Source organism: Oncorhynchus gorbuscha, linkage group LG13 (assembly GCF_021184085.1).
Source record: "Oncorhynchus gorbuscha isolate QuinsamMale2020 ecotype Even-year linkage group LG13, OgorEven_v1.0, whole genome shotgun sequence".
NCBI lineage: Eukaryota > Metazoa > Chordata > Actinopteri > Salmoniformes > Salmonidae > Oncorhynchus > Oncorhynchus gorbuscha.
The window spans coordinates 72,709,695-72,731,939 of record NC_060185.1 but is presented as its reverse complement, the minus strand read 5'-3'; the positions used below and the strand labels follow the sequence as shown (position 1 = coordinate 72,731,939).

Below are 22,245 nucleotides of genomic sequence, written 5' to 3'. Positions count from 1 at the left end.
GGAATAAGCTTACAGTATGTCAATAACCATGCACTGGGCATAGAGGATGTGCTTTCCACCCAAAGACAGAATGAAGAAATATCCAACTATTGCTTTTATGTGAGACCTGGATTATTGTTTACATAGCTTAGTTTATTGCTCCTCTTTAGGATTATGGCACCAACTGAACATATTTGTGCAGTTAGTCCTTAATCTGCACACATACCGAACCATTCCAAACCATACCATAGCAAACCATAACAAACCATACCATACCTAACCAAACGACAGTTGTGTGGTTGGACTTTGATCATAGCTGACACACGGTCAATTCCATGGTAACAGAATGACGCTGAGACACTTTAAAAGTACCAAACAAAAACTACTGATTGACCAATACAACATTACAAAGGCACAAATATCATACCCCCAAGATATGCTTACCTCACCACTACAATGACAGGGAATGTTAGCATGTCTTGGGGTTATGATATTTGACTCTCTGCAGCGTTCTCACTCATCATTATTTGTGATTAATTCATGGTTATCAGTAATAATGGTAGCATAATGTAGAAGTGTTTCGAAACATATTCTATTCTTATTTACAATAAAAGTGACACAAAAAAATGACATAATACATTATTTACCATGTATTTACATTGGGCACAAAATAATCTGAAACACAACCAAAATGAACTGCCAATGCATCCAACACGTTTGTAGAGTCACAAGCTTGATTTAGTCACTGCAGACTAGGAATGTGGGACCAAATACTAAACTTACTTTATTTATAAGAATCTGTAGTGGTGTCAGTAAGTTTGACCCCTACCTTTTGAAAAACAAATGTGTACTTGTTAAACAAAATATCTTTCATGTTGGTCTGTATTAGTATAACCTAATATAATTTCCCCTGTTTGTAGCATACAATATAACTCATTATTTGAAGAATTTACTTTATACAGACATTAGTGGTCATATTTAACAAGGGTGTCAATCATTTTGGACCCCAGTGTATATCTCTTATTTTCTCACCAAATATAGAGCCTTATCTTTCATTTGACACAAATGTGTTGTGCTTCTATGAACTTCACGTTAATGTTAATGGGGCTTTTTTACATAGAAATGCCCACATGCAAACTGGACAGAACTACATTGTAATTTTCATTCGACCAATTCATTGTTTTAATAGTCTACAGACGAGAATGGATGTAGATTTTTTAAATATTTTTTTTACAGAATTAACAAAAGTATTCATTTCTTAGAAGTCACTTTTGCCTAATAGAGTATTGTTGGTCTGTATTTAATTCACATAAACAGGAAATTACAAGACAAAATGTTGTGGAGTTCTGTTTGGCATTTTCCAGACTGTTCACTGTTACCTACTTCAACCACCAGAGGTCAGTCTTGACAAACAAAAGTAAAAAGCGCAACTGTTTTCTTGAGCTGAGAAAATATGTGGGTGGAATTTGGAAAATACTCTGTTGCCTGTAGGCCCTGCACGCAGTCTCTGATTCAACAGAACGTCAGCAAGACAGCAACAGTGGTATGTATTCATATAGGACATCTCAAACCTAATTCCACTACTGATAAGAGGGCAGAGGAAGCGAAAGAATGCCTACATAAAAACAAATGACAGGCACAATCAATGTTTCTAAGGCAAAAACAGCTATTTTATATCAGAGACAGCACTGACACCTTTATTTACTTCAATTAAAGTAGACAGCATGTCGCCCCCTTAGTTTTTCTGTCATATCAGGAGTGACATCTCGAAGATGCTGTAGTTAAACAGCCCATCGTTCCTAATTTACTATAACTTCAAACGCCCACCAAAGCTTCGGTGATTTAGTTCACAGCCATCCAGCCATACATAACAGTATCCAGGTTTGATGTACTGTAACAAAAACCCAGACATCTCTCTACTGCACCTCTTTGATCTTTACTGCACGACTCCATTGAGAATCAGATCTTATATCATTCAGTCATTTTCCACCTAAGCAGGTCTCTCCAGCGCCGCACGGATTTGGTGACAGGAGCAAGCCTGAGCGACATGTATCAATTAGCTTGTCACTGAGCCCCGGGTGGCCGCGGGCTCTCTTCTTGCCAAAGGTAAGCCGATCCCTCAATGTAAGCCACCTGCCTGGTCTACGGGGAGACAATTTACTCGCTCCTCTCCTGTTGCCAGACTCTCCCTCTCTGTCCTCCTCCGCCACACTCTCCCTCTCCTCCCCATCAGTCCCCCTCTCCTATCCTCCTCTGCCAGAATCCCTCATATTCCTCCTAGTCATGATTTTAATAATGGCTGAACGTCTGTACACTGGCCATGGACTGGAGAGACTCATCTCAAACTCCCCCGCTTCATCCTGAGTCTACTGTTGGCTGCTCGTTTTAAATCGACTGGCTTTTGTGCAGAGGACAGCACAGGTGGGAAAATGCAAGAGCCTGTCAACAATGGATAGAGCGGGACCAGAGGGTATAGTGGCAAATGGACTAAGTAGTGGAACACCAAGGGAAGCCATTTTGTGTTCAGATTGAAACAGTGTAGCACACACACACTGTGTGTGTGAAGGAGATCCATCATCTTTGAGCAGGTGCTCCTTGTCTGGATGATTGACATGTCTTTTGCTCCCTTTTCCCCGAAATTGGACTTGGTGAAAACACTGTCATACAATCTCAAAATTCACAAGATTAGGCTACATAAAGAGATCTTTATAGCTTAGTTTGGTTTTGATAGCATAAACCTGTCACTGCAGGATAGTGACATATTGGTTGCTCTAATCAATAAGACTATAGCCAACCAGTTTAGAACATGTCTTGAAAAAGTTTAGCCTAATTGACTGCCTACAATTGGATATGAGGGACACTGTGACCAAACCACGCTTTATCAGTAGGCTATAATTTATTAAATAACGGTACCATTAATGTTGACAGGTGACGTGATTGTAAGGCTATCTACAGGTGGCCGTCTTTTCAGATATTGAGAACGTTGGCGTGATGGTAGGCCTACAAGCGCAGCTATCGTCCTCGTCTAAGTCGCGCTGCGCTTGCGCTGTGTGAATCCAGAAGGCAAAGACCAGAGAGTGAATCGCATTATCGTTTTTTTGATGGCAAGGGCCACTGAACGTTCATAATAATAAAACAAGTGAAGAGGTTTTGTATCAATCTCGTTTTGGTTCGAGCAAATGGAGAAGGTAGGTACCGCGTCATGGTTTTCGAAGCTGTGAATCAATGCGGAAAAAAAATTAACATTAGTGGCTACGAGCAAAGGTAGCTGGCAATCATTGGCACGCTATTGGGAACACATCAGTAATGACAGCTGTTCACTTGTGGCAATAATACACAGCTGTAACGTTAGCATATTTTAGAAAGACATTGCCACTCAGACAGCGTGCCGGCTTTTAAAAATCTGGATACGGTCTATAGGGTTTTCATAGCCTATGTATTAAAATTAGAAGGTTATGTATTTGTTATCGGGATAGCCTGCTAAGTACTCGAACGATACACATGCGCATTATAGTTGACATTAATATAGAGCCTATGATATTCAAATAAAGGGCTCTCCTTAGGTTTTCATGCGATTAAAGGTTAAATGGATTGCCTTGTAATATTAAGCAATTGACAGCAAATAAGAAAATTATAACATAAGGATATTGTCATCTTCCCAAAGCCATTTAATGTCATTATTTCAGCTCGTCTCTACAGATCTAATGTGCGCTTTTATTATTATGTATTGCTTCGTTTCAAATGAAGTGTAGGCTACACATGTATTGGAATAAGACAACTGTGTGAAGAGCACAGCATGTTTTTATGACGGGACGCCACACGGAAGACGCCGAGCCTCTTGTCTTTTTTTTTTTTTTGTGTGTGTGTGGGGAATCGTTGGAGTGGTTCGATTCCCTGAATAACAGCTTGGATGTAAAGGGGACATTACAGTAAGACATTCCGAAGATGCCCAAGAGGTGGACCACAGCAACGCCATGCAGCTATCTCCCGGTCGTCTTGTTGGTGCTCGTTCTGCCCAGATGTATACTGTCGATCCGTGCCGACAAAACCATCAGCAAGGAAGACCACGTTAGTGCTACGGTCAATGCCACCGTACTTGACTCAAAAGGCAATCCCAAACAAATTCTTACCAAGGACGATGGCATGTACGGACAGAATTCACCGAAAGTGGACGCGAAAGGAATCGTGATTGGACCTGCACCGAATCATGGAGGTAGGTTGGCACAAGTGTGCCACACTTGCTGCTTATACACAGACAGTTCAAATATTTATAAACTAATTGGTCTTTTCACCAATCAGCTCTGTGATAAGAATTCGGCTGACTGTCAACACGCATCCATTGTAGCCTACCTTTTACCGGCAGTGATGCATCATTGCATGCATGTTAAAATGTATGGTATTAATGCATGCATTAGTTTTTGTACTCTATATTCGTGTATTTTTGTACTCGAGGTGTCAATAATACTACCCACATACGCACACACTTTGCTTCTAAGTGAAACCTGTTCCCATAAAATGTTAAAGTTCCAGACATTGCATCTGTGTAATCATCAACATCCGTGTGTGAATGAGAGAAATAATTTTCATACAGAGACCCTTTTTGTTATATTTTCTAAAAAGCCTTTTATAACCTCTAACATCTTTTGACACTCATTTAAAAGACTAAGGGTCAAGGTTTAAGTTTGTCAAGCAATTTTATCTATAAAAACATTGAACTATTTGACTCCGCTAGTGACACACACAGTAAACCAGACAAATGCAGTGCCTCACCAAATGACACACGGTGACAAACTACTGTGACGTTAAAAACCCTTTTGAAGGGCCTTCTACCAAACTGCTGCTGGATTAATAAATGCCCAATTGTTTAGGCAATATTTTCCTGTTATTTCCCGATGCAATATTATCACACTCTTTCTTCAGTAGTCTCATTTCCCCTCCCGCCCTGGTTATGGGGCCACGGGTTGGAAATAGACAATGTTTCTGCGAAGCTAAACTAATTTCTCAGAATATTAAATTAAATCTCTGACATGGACAACTTCCTGGAGATTTTCTTTCACATTCTATTTTGTTCTGAACTGAGCACTATCTCATTTTCAAGATTTGCAAACAGTGGTAACTTCTCTGTTCAAATTTTAACCTGTAAGCTCACATGGGCTTTTTGGCTCTCCTTGCTGTGCAACTCATATTTGCCCCATTTCCCTAAGCTGCTTGTTTGAGTGCCTTCGGGTTAATCTGGTTGTGGTAAACAGACTGGATACAGCTGTCCTGTGTCTCCCTCCTCAGATTTTGGTAAACACTAAACAGCAGCGTCCCCTAAATAACTAAGTGTGTGTGTGTGTGTGTGTGTGTGTGTGTGTGTGTGTGTGTGTGTGTGTGTGTGTGTGTGTGTGTGTGTGTGTGTGTGTGTGTGTGACTGCATTACTGAGCATAATTTCACCCTATAGCTATGAACATTGTGTACTCTCTTTTGGTCCACTTCTCCCCTACTCCAACAACCATTAACCAGGTCTCTAAGCTACTGTAGTAGAACATTACATAGTGGGTAACTTAAACGTTTTAGCTGAATCATCCTGGTCCTTAGACTGTTGCATGTGTATTGCAGCGAAAGGCCAATGGGGATGTACTATGTCAATAATGCCACTGTTGGGGGGGGGGGGGGCGGCATATCATCTTTCTGGCGTTGTAGGTGTGAACCTACGATCTTCACCGATCCTCTAAGTCTGTGAGAGGAAGCAAGTAAACATCATTAAACATGTTTCTACCTTTTTGTTCTTGGCATAAGGACTTTGTTCTGAACAGTTCTTTGTCTTGCTTGTTCACAAAGACCAAAAGAATACCCTTTGAAATGCTTTTACTCGTCCCTTTGGAGGATGATATGGAACACGATAGGTGTGTAGTTGCTATGGAAACTGAAGTGGCCAGAAAAGCAGCACTACGGTTGCCATCCCTGTTGTGGGTAGAAGGCACCTTTTGATTTGTCCTAAGTGTATCACTTCAGTATGGGCAGCCTAAAGTAGTTACACTTCTCCTGTTCTTGTAATGTCCAAACGTTTTAGCAAGAACTTAATAGGTTGAAATCTGATTTAATGTAATTTAGCCTTGTGTCCTTGACTCTACCTTGTTTTTGGTGTCGCTCGGGTTGACGACCAATCACCTAGTTTCCTTTGTCTGCTGCTGGTGCCGTAGTGGCAGTTTGGCCTTGGGGGAGTGGTGTGACCTGTGCTTACAACCCTGCCAGTGATAGTCTAACCGCCAACCCCAACCCCGGTCAGGCAAAGTGGAACACCAACAGTATGTTAACAACCATATGACCAAAGGAAGGGCTAATGTTCACCAAAGTAACAAATGGACTTGAGTTTGTATGACTTGGGCCATAGTTACTTGGTAGATCCCTGTTGTTGTGTATCACTCCAACGGGGAAGTGCTATTAGTTATGATAAGGTTCTTCTGTTGAAGGGGTTACTGGACTGAAATCAAATTGGTTTCCCCGCTGGCCGCACTCTGCGAGTGCTGTACAGGAGTCCGTTACTCTGCTTGCTCCATTGCGTCTGTACATAGGCGAGCAGGCACACTACCCTGTTTCTGGTCTTTCTTCAATTCAATAGGTCTGACAGAAATCAATCTCTTAGCACCACACGTGTAACTGACTCGATGGAATTATCATCAGCACTCCATTTGATTTCAAGGATGTCGCATGGCTGTCGACTGGACAAAAAACCTTGCTTTGGCAGTCACCTGCATTCCATTTGACACTTGTGTTCGTATAGCTGAGGAAATGAGAAACAAAACGACTTAGCATCAGGTAGAAGTTGCCCGTGTAACATTTTATTCTAATGTAGCCTGTTCCTCAGTATGAGACTACAGCATCAAGCCTCTGTGATCACCCACCTTCACTTCTATCTATCCAACAATCCATCCACCTGTTTTGCAGAGTCACTAGTGCTAGTTGTGTTGCAGGCCCTTTGCTTCCAAATACTGTGCTCAAATTTTTCCGACTGCTATTATAAGAAATGTAACACGTTCTCCACCAGGACCCAATATTGTAAGGACTTCATAACAATGGCAAATATACTGCTGCACTGCCTGCCAGCTGTCGCTTCTATGGAGGACATGAATAGAAATGGTAACAAAATCCTGGCATCATCAAACTCTGACTGGATTCTTGGCAGAATCAGAGCACCTATAATGTACAAATACTCTTTTCACATTGACCTTTCTTTGTCTGTAGCCTTTGAACCTTGACCCTTAGTTGTGCCTAGGACATTTTAATTACACTATGCTCTGCTGGTATTTTGAACCTTGAACTCTGTCTTTGGTCTGTAAGTGTCAAATTACTCAAGGTAAGGTGTCAAACCAATCGTATCCGTTTAATTCAGGTCTCTTTTTATATTAGGACAGTTTTAATATCTTGTAACATTCTCACACAACCTTTTTTATATCCCCTTAATTAAAATGGTTTATTATACCGAGTGTGAGTACCGGTAGTACTTCAGGAGAGAAGTAAAAACATGATTTACAGCCTCCTCCAGATTCAGGGCCTCTTGGAACATAAACCAGTTGATTTAGCACTTCCTGCCTTTCCATCTATGGCTCTCTGTCTCTCTGGCTGCGGAACCGTATGACTGAGGCGGAAGACATATGGTGGGGAGATCAAACGATCAGAACCAAAGCTGTTCTGAGCCCATTCGGCGAACCATAAAGATGAGCAGTCCCTCGGATGAATCCTTGCCTTGCTGCTTCTCTCCTACACTCCATTTACTTCGACTAGTCTCTCCTTACCACAGGTCTGACTCAGCAGCCAATGATAAATCATTCCAGAAACTAGCCAACCTATCAAGACATTCAGCATCCCACTAACACCCAATCAGAATTAAGACAGAGCAGCCTTGTCAGATTGATGGAGGCCTGACGTAAAAAATACTTGGCCAACAAGACCATGTGTCAATGGAAACCCTATTATGCCATTGCATAGTTGCCGAGCCCAGGGATTTGAGGTGCTTGAGTGGGCACACATGGTGGTAAATGACCCTGGCAATGCGTGGCTCTGTAGGGATGTTGGCTAATTAGCCTCATCCCAGGCCATGGACGACCAACTCTCCCTAGCTACTGGGAAGAAGGAAGGACAACTGTCGGCTTGCCCAGTTATTTGTACTGTCCTTACAGGCTGCCACACTTGAAATTGTGCACAACTGATGGCCAAGGCCCGCCTACTCATCAGGCAGGATTAGGAGTCAGATTGAAGAGGGTGACCTTTTCTGAGCTAAACTGACCAAGACACGCCTCCAACAACACACAAAACCTCACATAATTCTGCCCAAAAACAATGACAATTTCTCTCAACCAGTGGCATATGGGCTTTTTAGGTGATCGCTGATGCCGCCTTGTGATACGCAGTGCTCATTCTGTTAGACGGGGGTACAAAATATTTCACTTACCCATTCCCAGCGTGCCTCTCCAGGGTGCTGTTGTAGAGACGCATCGCTGCGGAGCTCCACCAATGTGCCGTCATAAAAATCATCTAACATAAACCATGTAGCAGATACTCTTTCTACCATATCCTGTCTGTGGCCTTTTCTGCAGCCTGTAGGCTGGCGATACAATGTAATGAGAGAGACACTTTTTACATCCTGCAGGTTTCTCCGACCAAATAGTCTAACCTAAATGGCACCCAATCAAATAAGAAATGTGCTGACATGTTAACAAACATATCCTTAAAACAGGAGAGTTAAAAGTCAAATGGACCATATGGAATGGACAATCAGGCTACTCACAACTGCTGTCCAGGAGTTTCTTTCTGTTGGCTAAATTGTCATGATCAATGGTTTCAAGTTTGAATATGTACATTTTTGACTAGCTGATCTTAGGGAAAAATAAAATACTTAGCGGGACATGCCATGTAAACACATTACAAATAGGCTCAGGTTAACTCCAGAGGAAGGCCCCAAAAATTGTTAAAGACTCCAGCCACCCAAGTCATAGACTGTTTGTTCTCTCTGCTACCTCATGGAAAGCGGTAGCGGACCACCAAGTCTGGGACCAAAAGGCTCCTTAATAGCTTCTACGCCAAGTCATAAGACTGCGGAATAGCTAATCAAATGGCTAACTGGACTATTTGCATTGACCCTCTTATTTTATTACTGTTGTTTTTCAGAGGCTCGATGTACACTCACTGGACTCTAACCACACACTGACACATACCACACCGACACTCCAACACACATACGGACACACACACTTACATATTGACACCATACACACACACTCACATTCCTTCACACTCTTCACGTACGCTTCTGCTACTCTGTTTATTATCTATGCCTACTCACTTTACCCCTACCTACATGTACATATTACCTCGACTAACCCGTTCCCCTGTGCATTCATTCGGCGCATGTGACCAATACAATTCTATTTGACAAATATTGGTAGCTGATATTCAGAGCTTAAGTAGCCAACATGATTAGTCACAGGAATCATGACTAGTGAAGCCAATGCAAAGGCCTGTTTTACAAATGGTGGGCCTAACACATGGATGGGCATTCATACAATTATATTGCAGGCCTATATTCCAGTAAGAGACCAATTTTTGTCCTGTCCAGACCAGTAGCCTTTGTTTGGGGCATTCCAGACCAGCAATGATTTCCATGGACATTTGTTTTTGGTTCGGTCTGGACCAGCCTTGATTTGACCCAAACCTAGACGTCTATGTGTGATTCAGATTTTGTCTGTTCAGGACTGGCCTTGATTTTAGAAATGACGACCTCTTTTCAAATTTCATTCAAACCTGATTTAAACATCCAGAATATAAACATTGTCAATGTTTCAAATTGATTTCTGTTCATTCAGAACTGAAAATGAACCTGATATCAACGTCTGGAAAAATCCAGATTTTAGTTTTGCAGGGCAGCAATATTCTCACCTCTCACCTTGGGTGGCAGAATAGCCAGGACCTGCTTATAGCTGTACTACTGTATGCCTTGTGAACGTTCTCTCAGTATCGCTGTATCTACTGAATCACACAATTAATATTCAAAAGGAATTTGGGTGGTAACATGTAATACCATACAACATACACTCTGGTCAGTGGTGACCATTGACAACCTTGGTAGTGGTGTTCCATCCAGTGTTCTGCTATTAGACTGCAGCGTATTATTTATATTGTGTGCTGCTAGCTAAGGCCCGGTGAATGTTAGTGAGGGAAGCCCTGGAGCAGATTAAGGGAGAGGTCAGTCTCCTAAGCCCTCAGTGATGGTGACGAATGGGACGTTTTTGATTGGCAGAAGGGTGGTGAGTTGAACAGAATGCTCCATCCGCTTTATTAAGGAGAAAAGTGTGCCGTTAAATGGCCTCGGCCCCACCAGACTAGCCACAGAGACGAGATGAATGTGAGCACAAAGGGCAGCAGCATGGCACTCTCTGTCATAACGACATCTCTCTGGAGTTTTACTGTACTGTACATTTGGTATTGTTGGTATATTGAATAAGTCCCAATTGGTTGTCTGTGGTAGGGTGGATGCCATGTGCACAATTCAGAGGTTTGTTAGCCTTTCATTTGATTTATTTGGATCCCCATTAGCCAACGCCAATGGCGACAGCTAGTCTTACTGGGGTTCGAGATATAACGGAAAATGCATTACAGACAAGACTTTACAATTGATGTACATTTTAAAAACATGAACGTGTGTGTGTGTGTGTGTGTGTGTGTGTGTGCGCGCACATGTCAGTATATACACACAACAGGTAGGTCACATTGGGGAGAGGTGTTGTGCCCTGAGCTGTTACTTTATTTACATTTTTTTTAAACCATGGATTTACTTGTACAGGATGATGCCCAAGGGATTGACATTCATGACAGAGTTCCACTCACTCACTCACCAGCATCGTTAATACTATCCAGAAGTTTGAATTATAAGGTAATTTGAGTGAATAAGTAGGCTATAATAACCTTCCCTTGACCCTGTCCTTAAGAGGGCGTCTATATAATTCCTGTGTGAGATTGTTACCTCAGAGCGGTCTTGCAGGCTCCCTGTGTGAGCCAGGTGAGTCGGGTGAGCTCATGTAGTATGTTTCCCAGCACCAGTCCTCTAGTACCTCCCAACAGCACACATTTTTGTTGGAGTTGTTTGGGGTACTCAAGCACTGAAGTTGGGAAACACTGTATTACATCAAAGTTTTAGCGCTTTCTTGGTTGAAAAACGAATCTGGTAAAGATGCAGTATGTTCACTAATAGCCCTATTCGTACGCAACTAAAAATGTGTCCAATTGCAGGAAATGAACTCGACAACATAAGAAAAAAAATGTCAGTTTGAGGTCGCAAGATGGGCTCTGTATGGATGTGGGCACGCAGATCCACGAGCCACTGTGGCACTATTTTTATGGCCCCCACCCACATCAGTTTTAGAGCTTTCTTGGTTGAAAAACTAATCTGGTAAAGATATAGTATGTTCACTAATAGCCCTATTCATACGAGACTAGTAGTACTATAGAACGTTCGTTCGTTATGTGATCATTACCCCAGCATGTCCGTTTTGCAGTGATCGATTGGGATGGGATGAGTTTTCCCAAACTGTCCTTGTAATTATTATTTTTCCCTGATTAAAAATGATGACTGAAGCCTCGAGGCTCCTTTAGGTGTGAAGATATTTCATGTCTATTGATAACCTAATGGCCTTCAGTTTGGAGAAAGTCAAAATAATAATGCATGTCCACACTTCTTTTAAAAGAGAAGTATGGCAAGTTGATATGATAAAACAGATCCTTCATCTGTAGGCTACATGCATAGCAATTTGTTTTAAGCATCAATTTGTTCCCATTTTCTTACCCAAACTGGATGCAGCACCTGTTTTAAACTCTGTAATATCCCTCAAAACACAGGGATGACGATTCACACGGTATACGTATTATCACAGGGATGACGATTCACGCGGTATACGTATTAGCACAGGGACGACGATTCACGCGGTATACGTATTAGCACAGGGATGACGATTCATGCGGTATACGTATTATCACAGGGATGACGATTCACACGGTATACGTATTAGCACAGGGATGACGATTCACACGGTATACGTATTAGCACAGGGATGACGATTCACACGGTATACGTATTATCACAGGGATGACGATTCACACGGTATACGTATTATCACAGGGATGACGATTCACGCGGTATACGTATTAGCACAGGGATGACGATTCACACGGTATACGTATTATCACAGGGATGACGATTCACATGGTATACGTATTATCACAGGGATGACGATTCACGCACAGGGATGACGATTCACGCGGTATACGTATTATCACAGGGATGACGATTCACGCGGTATACGTATTATCACAGGGATGACGATTCACGCGGTATACGTATTAGCACAGGGATGACGATTCACGCGGTATACGTATTATCACAGGGATGACGATTCACGCGGTATACGTATTATCACAGGGATGACGATTCACGCGGTATACGTATTATCACAGGGATGACGATTCACACGGTATACGTATTATCAGAGGACCTGGGAGTTTGCTGGAAAAGTAACATGGCAGATTCGGGCAGGACTAAAACAACAGATATGGTGATTTGTGCTTGGGCATACTTAAGACACCTCTGAAATAGCTGTTGAGATACTTCTGCAGAACGCCAGACTAGGTTTCAGTTTAACACCACTGCATTTCACAACATCCCATGTTTTGGCAGTTTCACTTTGAGGTTAGCTTTGCAATGCTGTGATGTTCAGTACACAGGTGTCCTTCCTCTAAACGCCGCTCTCGCTGTATATACGCCGTCATGCCGAGCAAATAGAAGTTAGATGTCAAAGAGGAACAGGTGCTTTCGTGACATCAAACCCCACCAACATCTCGCAAACGGTTGGCGCCATGTAAAGTGTTGATTCTCGCCACGATACCAGCAGCAGTTTTCCTGTGTTATCGGGTCAGATTCAGGCTTCCTGTTGCTCCACCAACTGCGTAGTGCAACATTGCTCTGAGTCACCCCACACAACTCTTCGTCTGATTTAATATCTCACCCAAGAAAGCGCTTCAGGAACAACATTCTGAATTGCACCGTAATGCTCAGATATTAGTAGGAATGAAAATGACCCTGTTGAAAATTTCAACATTGTTTTTGTAGTGACATGCACTATAAATGGTGGTTTCCAGTCTGTGTTTTTCAAGGCCCTTTGCGATAAGGGCTAGTGCAAATGCTCTATTGTTTCCACTGAGACATTACCATACATGCATGTAGGGTTTTTAAGCCTGAGAACAAGGCCACGCCTCCAGTGGTTGAATATCTATGGAGTCAGCTTATTAGTAAGTTGATTGCCAATTGGCTTACCAGTTCAAATGTTGGTCAACTCATTTCATATTAATTTACCTCTGGTGAAAAGAATAAAGAGTACTTCATAATTTCAAGCAGCAATACTCTGCTCATTGATTACTCAGAGTGCCTGTGGGTGTTCAATTCACATCTTTCCACTATAGCCAATGTCCCAAATTTAGAATGCCAATGATGATTAAAACAAACTCTGTGACCCTTAATTACTGTCTACCCATTTAATGAGTATTGATGGCAGCGTAGGCATCTGGGATACCATTCACCCTCAGGCACTCTGGGTAATCATCATTATGCTCTGTGCTTGTCATATTGTGTGTGTGTCGTGTACACATAGTGATTTACTTGCAACTTTTTTGGGGTATATTGTAAGCTTTTGATTTGATCCCATCACTTCATATGAGATGGAATACTGTGCTCCCTCCATCTCTTTGAACAGTAGGCCAACTTCATCATTTTCAAAGTCAGGGTGGCTTAGCCATCTAATGTCAGCCCTGACATTGATACAGTATGGAGCATTGTGTGTGGGTGGGTCTGTGCTTGTCCTGTGCGCATGCCCCAACTGCCAATTCATCAAAGACAGACATTAATTGTCACTACTAAGCGCCAAAACCATCAAATGCAGCTGAAACCATCAAATGCAGCTGAAACCATCAAATGCAGCTGAAACCATCAAATGCAGCTAAAACCATCAAATGCAGCTAAACACATCACATTTAGCAAAAACCCGGCCCAATCAATATGTGCAAATGATTAGAGCTCTGAGAAAAACAGTTCAATGTGGTAGTCATTTTTCCCTGGAAGGGTTGCGACTACTGCTACCCCTGCTTCTGCTACCCCTGCTACTTCTACCGCTGCTACTGCTACCCCTACTACTACTGCTACCCCTGCTACAGCTACTGCTACTACTACTGCTACCCCTACTACTACCGCTACTACCACTGATACCCCTGGTACTGCTACCCCTGCTACTACCGCTACTACCACTGCTACTGCTACCCCTGCTACTACCCCTGCTACTACCGCTGCTGCTACTACCGCTGCCACCACTACCGCTGCCACCGCTACTACCGCTGCTACTACTACTACCGCTGCTACTACTACTACCGCTGCCACCGCTACTACCGCTGCCACCGCTACTACCGCTGCCACCGCTACTACCGCTGCCACCGCTACTACCGCTGCCACCGCTACTACCGCTGCCTACCGCTACTACCGCTGCCACCGCTACTACCGCTGCCACCGCTACTACCGCTGCTACCGCTGCTACTACTGCTACCGCTGCTACTACTACTACTACTGCTACCGCTGCTACTACTACTACTACTGCTACCGCTGCTACTACTACTACTACTGCTACCGCTGCTACTACTTCTGCTGCTACTACTACTGCTACTGCTACCGCTGCTACTACTACTGCTGCTGCTACTACTACCGCTACCCCTGCTGCTGCTACTACTACCGCTGCTCCTACTACTGCTACCCCTGCTACTGCTACCCCTGCTGCTACTACTACTGCCGCTACAGCCACCCCTGCTACTACTGCTGATACTGCTACCTCTGCTGCTACTACTACCGCTACTACTACTGCTACCCCTGCTGCTGCTACTGCTACCCCTGCTACTACCGCTGCTGCTACTACCGCTGCCACCGCTACTACTACTACCGCTACTACTACTATTACTACCGCTGCTACTGCTAACGCTGCTACTACTACTACTACTGCTAACGCTGCTACTACTACTACTACTGCTAAGGCTGCTACTACTACTACTACTGCTAAGGCTGCTACTACTACTACTACTGCTAACGCTGCTACTACTGCTACCGCTGCTACTACTGCTACTGCTACCGCTGCTACTGCTACCGCTGCCACTACTACTACTACTGCTACCGCTGCCACTACTACTACTACTACTGCTACCGCTGCCGCTACTACTGCTACTGCTACCGCGCTACTACTACTACTGCTACCGCTGCCGCTACTACTACTACCGCTACCGCTGCTACTACTACTTCTACCGCTGCTCCTACTACTGCTACCCCTGCTACTGCTACCCCTGCTGCTACTACTACTGCTGCTACAGCCACCCCTGCTACTACTGCTGATACTGCTACCCCTGCTGCTACTACTACCGCTACTACTACTGCTACCCCTGCTGCTGCTGCTGCTACTACTACTGCTACCGCTACCCTTGCTACTACTACTACCACTGCTCCTAATACTACTACCGCTGCTACTGCTACCCCTGCTGCTGGTACTACTACTACTACCCCTACTACTGCTACTACTGCTACCCCTGCTGCTGCTACTACTACTACCTTTCTGTGAAATGCGTACTTATGAGCCCTTTCCCAACAATGCAGAGTTCAAAAGTAAGACATTTGCTGAACAAAAAAATGGTTATTGTTTTACTAATTCCAAGACTAGGCCCACCCAGTGGTCTGAGGCACTGCTTCAGTGCTGGCTGTGTTATTAGAAATCCTGGTTCGAGTCCAGGCTCTGTCACAGCCGGCCGCGACCGGGAGACCCATGGGGCAGAGCACAATTGGCCCAGCATAGTCCGGGTTAGGGGAGGGTTTGGCCGGCAGGAATGTCCTTGTCCCTTCGCCCTCTAGTGACTCTTGTGGCGGGCCCGGCGCATGCACGCTGACACGGTCGCCAGGTGTACGGTATACTGATTAAGCGGGCATTGTGTCAAGAAGCATTGTGGCTTGGTTGGGTTGGGTTGTGTTTTGTAGGACGCGCAGCTCTCGTTCCTTCGTCTCCCGAGTCTGTACGGGAGTTGCATAGATGGGACAGGACTGTAACTACCAATTAGATACCACGAAATTGGGGAGAAAAAGTAAATAATAATAATAATAATTACGGCTATATGCAAGGGCTACCGGTACGGAGTCAATGTGCAGGGGTACGAGGTAAATGAGGGTGTGTGTTTGCCTACCCTCACCACCTGGGGGCTGCAGAAAGTCCAGTATCCAGTCGCAGAGAGAGGTGTTCAGTCCCAGGGACCTTAGCTTAGTGATGAGCTTGGAGGACACTGGTGTTGAACGATGAGCTGTAGAAAATGAACATCATTCTCGGGTAGGTATTCCTTTTCCATTTCCCACCTGGAGAAATGTGGAGTGCAATTGAGATTGCATCATCTGTGGATCTGTTGGGGTGGTATGCGAATTGGAGTGGGTCTAGGCTAGGGTGTCTGAGATGGTGTTGATGTGAGCTATAACCAGCTTTTCAAAGCATTTCATGGCTACAGATGTGAGTGCAATTGTTTGGACATGATTTAAAAAGAAACACACGTGAATAACTTATGTAAATTAGATTTTTCTATATTTTTCAATACATTTTGCAAACATTTCTAAAAACGTGTTTTCACTTTGTCATTATGGGGTGTTCGTGTAGATGTGAGAAGAGAAATTATAATAATAATAATAATATATGCCATTTAGCAGACGCTTTTATCCAAAGCGACTTACAGTCATGTGTGCATACATTCTACGTATGGGTGGTCCCGGGGATCGAACCCACTACCCTGGCGTTACAAGCGCCATGCTCTACCAACTGAGCTACAGAAGGACATCACGCAGAGCCATTATTTTAAAACATTTTGAATTCTGGGTGTAAGACAACAAAATAATTCAAGGGTATGAATACTTTCTGAAGGCACTGTAAATGTTCAGAAATGGGATAGTGCTGACAATCCATCGATAGTGGCTACATTTAATCTGCCCAAATTCGCCCGGAAGGCGGTTTATTTAGATTAAACTACCATTTTGTGTGCATTTATTCCCCCATACATTATATGTTATACATTATATGTTCACATCATACACACACACTCGCACCCTTAAAGGTGTGATCTGCAGTTGCTGCATCCATTTTTAGACTTTTGAATTAATGATGTACAGTGGGGCAAAAAATAATTTAGTCAGCCACCAATTGTGCCAGTTCTCCCACTTAAAAAGATGAGAGGCCTGTAATTGTCATCATAGGTACACTTCAACTGTGACAGACAAAATGAGAAAAAAAATCCAGAAAATCACATTGTAGGATTTTTAAAAATGAATTTATTTGCAAATTATGTTGTAAAATAAGTAAATTAATGAATTAAAAAATCCTACAATGTGATTTTCTGGATATTTCATTTTGTCTGTCATAGTTGAAGTGTACCTATGATGACAATTACAGGCCTCATCTTTTTAAGTGGGAGAACTTGCACAATTGGTGGCTGACTAAATACTTTTTTGCCCCACTGTATACCCATTGATTTTTGAAGAATATATTTGACTCATTTGTTTGTAAACAAACACTGTATAGCCTCGAACTTTAATTGTTAGATCATAGATAGTCAGTCCTTGTATCCATAGCTCTGTCTGTGTTTGAGGTTACATTGCCCCATCCCTCAGCTCTTTACCAAATCAATGGCAGGGTGGCACTTGCTATTGTTTGAACTGCAGATTGCCACTTTAAATCATCCTTCCAGAATGAGTGCCTGTTCATTAGGCTAAAATGAACGTCAGTCATGGTTCTCACGGCATTGAGTGAAGTCAATAGAAGTCGTCCTGACTGCGGCCTTTTTGCAGTGAACAGTCAAGTACTGTACCGCTCTACCTTTTGTCTCTCCTAAGAGCTATTGACCTGCTGCTCACGTTTTACCAGGCTGTGTATGAAGTATGCACTTCTTTTGTGTTTGGGGCACATTTGGGTTGCTAGTTTTGTGCATGTGTGTTAAGTCTTGACGGCCTGTGTATGATTCATTTAGTGAATATGTTTAGTTAATGATAACATTACGTACGTGATAGAGTGCGCTCTGTTGGCTCTCTTAAATTATCTAATTTTTAAACGAACTGCTCATTATGCGCTCAATTATAATACATGCTCACACACACACACACGCAGATATAGACATACACACATATAACAGGACTGACTCAATGAGCCACACACGCATGTAGAGTAAATCCTACGGGGACAGTGAGCATCTGCTCCCTAGTGTTGACACTGCAGCCTGATGAATATTACATTGTCTGTCTCTGAGTGCGTGTCCATGGAAGTTGAACCTACAGGATGCGGACCATGCCGCCACCATGCACCAGAGGGAAAGAGGGGTAAAAACACACACTCACAGAATACACTATCAATCACCAGTCCCTAGTACACAGACCCTCACTCACAGAATACACTATCAATCACCAGTCCCTAGTACACACACCCTCACTCACAGAATACACTATCAATCACCAGTCCCTAGTACACACACACACACTCACAGAATAAAACTATCAATCACCACTCCCTAGTACACACACACACACACACACACACACACACACACACACACACACACACCCTCACTCACACAAGCTCACATTACAGTATTTTAATGCATGGATCCATCAGTGCTGATTTGAGTGTTTACGGGAACAAGAAAGGACGCTGAAACAAGCAGAAACACTCGCTTCTCCTTCCTAGCCTTTCTGAAACACAATCAATGTCTTTGACCTTGTATTGTATCAGCCCAGCCTCTATCAGTCCTCTGTGGGCTGGGTCTCTGCTATTAACAGTAGAACCGCTGGGCCTCTGGACCCCCCCCCCCTTCATTCCAATGAGCAGTCTATCTGACTGCAACATTCTAACTGTGTAATTAATACATTTCATATATGCTATTGCGATATTAATCATTTGGTTGCGTTTATGAAAGTCTTAGGTAACATTACAATACTGTAGGCTATATGTAAACAACATATTACAACTATGAAACAGAACATGTGTTGGAACGCGGTAAGAGCATCTTTTTATAATGACGCACAGTCAAATGATGAAAACATAAGTAGCCTAAACATCACTTTAAGCACCAAGTGTGCTTGATAAATAGTAAATCAGCACAGAAGCAATTATTATAATGAATGTGTAAGTATGACAGCAGTCAAAAAATGTAAATTATTGTCAGCTCGTGCTGAAATGGTGTGCATCTTCAGGCAATGGCATCAATCGGAGCATGCCCATGTCACATAAACAATGAAAGATGGTGAGTGGGTTGCTGATGTTTTATGCTTGGAATGTAAGGCCAGCTCTCTGGGATGATATTTTGTGCTGATAATAGCCCGTAGCATCATTTAATTTGGTGGTTGCACGGACACATGCTCAGTGCGCATCATTCTGTTTTTATTTTTTAGATTATAATTAGAATAGATCAATATGATAGAATGGGACACTGTTCATTCACAATTTGTGATTATATAATTATGCATAGTTCGCTTCCACTCACCCAATCTCCCCTTTCTTCCCCATCATACTGACACTTTATTGCTTAGTTACGATCCCTTTTCCAACAATGTTCTCTCCTCACCGTTTCATTTGCTGTTATGTGTGAAATTAGTTTCTGTGTGGTTTAGGTTCGATTCCTGGCTGTGTCACAGCCAGCCGTGACCGGGTGCACCATGGGGTGCCACACAATTGGCCCAGCGTCGTCTGGGTTAGAAGGTTTAGCCGGTGGTATTTCCTTGGCTGGGTACATCTCTAAAAGCTATCCCCACCTGGATTGTGCAACATTTATCAATTATTCTTTTCAAAAATCTCTGTAAAATTCATTGTTGTCATTGCTAGACAACCATTTTCAGGTCTTGCCCTAGATTTTGAAGTACAGAATATTTTGTCAAAACTGTAACTTGGCCACTCAGGAACATTCTGTCTTCTTGGAAAGCAACTCAAGTGCAGATTTGGCTTTGTGTTTTAGGGTATTGTCCTGCTGAATGGTAAACTCATCTCTGTGTCTGGCGGAAAGCCGACTGAATCAGGTTTTTTCTCTAGGATTTTGCCTGTGCTTAGCTCCATGTCTTTTTTATCCTGAAAAAGGCCCCAGTCCTTAACGATTACAAGCATACCCATAACATGATGCAGCCATCACTATGCTTGGAAATATGGAGAGTGGTACTCAGTAAAGTGTTGTGTTGGATTTGCCTCAAACATTACATATTGTATTGTGGACAAAAAGTTCATTGCTTTGCCTCATTTGTGCAGTATTACTTTAGTGCCTTGTGGCAAACAGAATATACGTATTGGAATATTTGCATTCTGTACATCCTTCTTTTCACTCTGTCAGTAAGGTTAGTATTGTGGAGTAACTTCAATGTTGTTGATCCAGCCTCAGTTTTATCCTATCACCGCCATTAAAGTCTGTAACTGTTTTAGTCACCATTGGCTTCATGGTGAAATCCCTTAGAGGTTTCCTTCCTCTCCGGTACTGAGTTAAGCATGACTGTAAGTCGCTTTGGATAAAAGCGTCTGCTAAATGGCATATTATTATTATTATATATTATTAAGTGTGCCTGTATTCTTTGTGGTGACTGGTTGTATTGATATACCATCCAAAGTGTAATTCTTTTAACTTCACCATCCTCTAAGGGATATTCAATGTCTGCTTTAAAAAATTGTATCCATCTAACAATAGGTGCCCTTCTTTGTGAGGCATTGGAAAACCTCTCTGGTCTTTGTGGTTGACTCTGTGTTTGAAATTCAATGCTCGACTAAAACCTTACAGATTATTGTATGTGTGGGGTGCAGAGATGAGGTAGTCATTAAAAAAAGCATGTTAAACACTGTTAATACACACAGTGAGTCCATGCAACATGTGTGGCTTAAGCTAATTCTTACTCCTGAACTTATTTAGGCTTGACATAACAAATATGTTGAATCCTTATTGACTCTACATTTGAGCTTTTCATTTTTAATTAATTTGTAAAAATACAAATAAAACACAATTCCACTTTGACATGATGTGGTATTTTGTGTAGGCCAGTGACAGAAATCTCAATCTAATCATTTTTAAATTCAGGCTGTAACACAACAAAATGTGGAAAAAGTCTAGGGGTGTGAATACTCTCTGAAGGCACTCTCAAAAGTAGTGAATTGTATAAGGAAAAGGGTGCCATTTTAGATATTTTGTTACGTGTTTCCTGCCGTAATGAAAAGCTTTGCAGTCCACTGGTTTAGCAGGGCTTGGCTTGTACACAACATTAGCGATGCAAAGGGTCGGGAACTTTCCAATAAATTTCAGGAATTTTTTTCTAAAATCTTCCATGGGAAGTTAAGCATTGGAATTTGGAATTTTACTTAAATTCATCAAAGTTAGCTTAAGAGTGAACTTTTTTTTTGTGGGATACACAAGGCAATTCTAGGTCTTGTGGCATATTTTGGTTAAACTATCCCAAATTCAATGGAATTGCAACCCTGTGCATGCACAGTGCATTCTTCCATCACATGTACAGCTGATTCTCAAGATCTCGAACACTAATGAGATGCTATTGAGTCCACACTACTACACTGTCTGAGCCAAGGACTACATGTTTTCTGGAAAGTTTTGATTACAATACTGGATCGGGTGAATATATTTTATGACATGATTTTTTTCGTTAACTAGTAAATAGTAGCTTACAGCAAAGGGTATTTAAATATTTTCTGCAAATTAGTTTATGCTACCATGTGGGTTTTAGCTTGCTTGAGCCTTGGGTCACCTTAAATTACATTTTTGGGTATTGAATCAGATGGCTCATTCATCACAAAGCCCACTGAAATTGAGAACTTATTTTCTTATCTTGCCAATTAAAAAGTAATTAAACTTAGGGATGACATGCCAGCAACAAAGGCTGACACTACATATCGAAGTATATCGGACCAAATTATGAAAGACAAGAATTGTAATTTTGAATTCCTTAAAACCTCTCTGGGATATGTGGGACGGTAGCGTCCCACCTGGCCAACATCCAGTGAAAATGCAGAGCACCAAATTCAAATAAATTACTATAAAAATATAACTTTGATGAAATCACACATTCAATATACCAAATTAAATCTACACTTGTTGAGAATCCAGCCAATGTCTGTCTCAGATTTTTAAAATGCTTTACGGCGAAAGCAAACTAT

General features: G+C 42.4%; 1 protein-coding gene across 6 annotated transcripts in view; it reads left to right on the top strand.

Annotated features, from left to right (window-relative positions):
- Nucleotides 1–3,012: 3,012 nt before the first annotated feature.
- LOC123993491 (E3 ubiquitin-protein ligase RNF130-like) overlaps nucleotides 3,013–22,245 on the top strand; it is a 90,814-nt gene continuing 71,581 nt past the window's right edge. For 3 of the 6 annotated variants that reach the window (XM_046295690.1, XM_046295689.1, XM_046295686.1), the window contains exon 1: nucleotides 3,015–4,192. In XM_046295690.1, the coding sequence (XP_046151646.1) occupies nucleotides 3,925–4,192 (268 nt within the window). In that variant the 5' untranslated portion in view covers nucleotides 3,015–3,924. Of the gene's footprint in view, nucleotides 4,193–22,245 lie in introns of all 6 variants that reach the window. The other 3 variants (XM_046295687.1, XM_046295688.1, XM_046295691.1) reach the window with 2 other exon arrangements.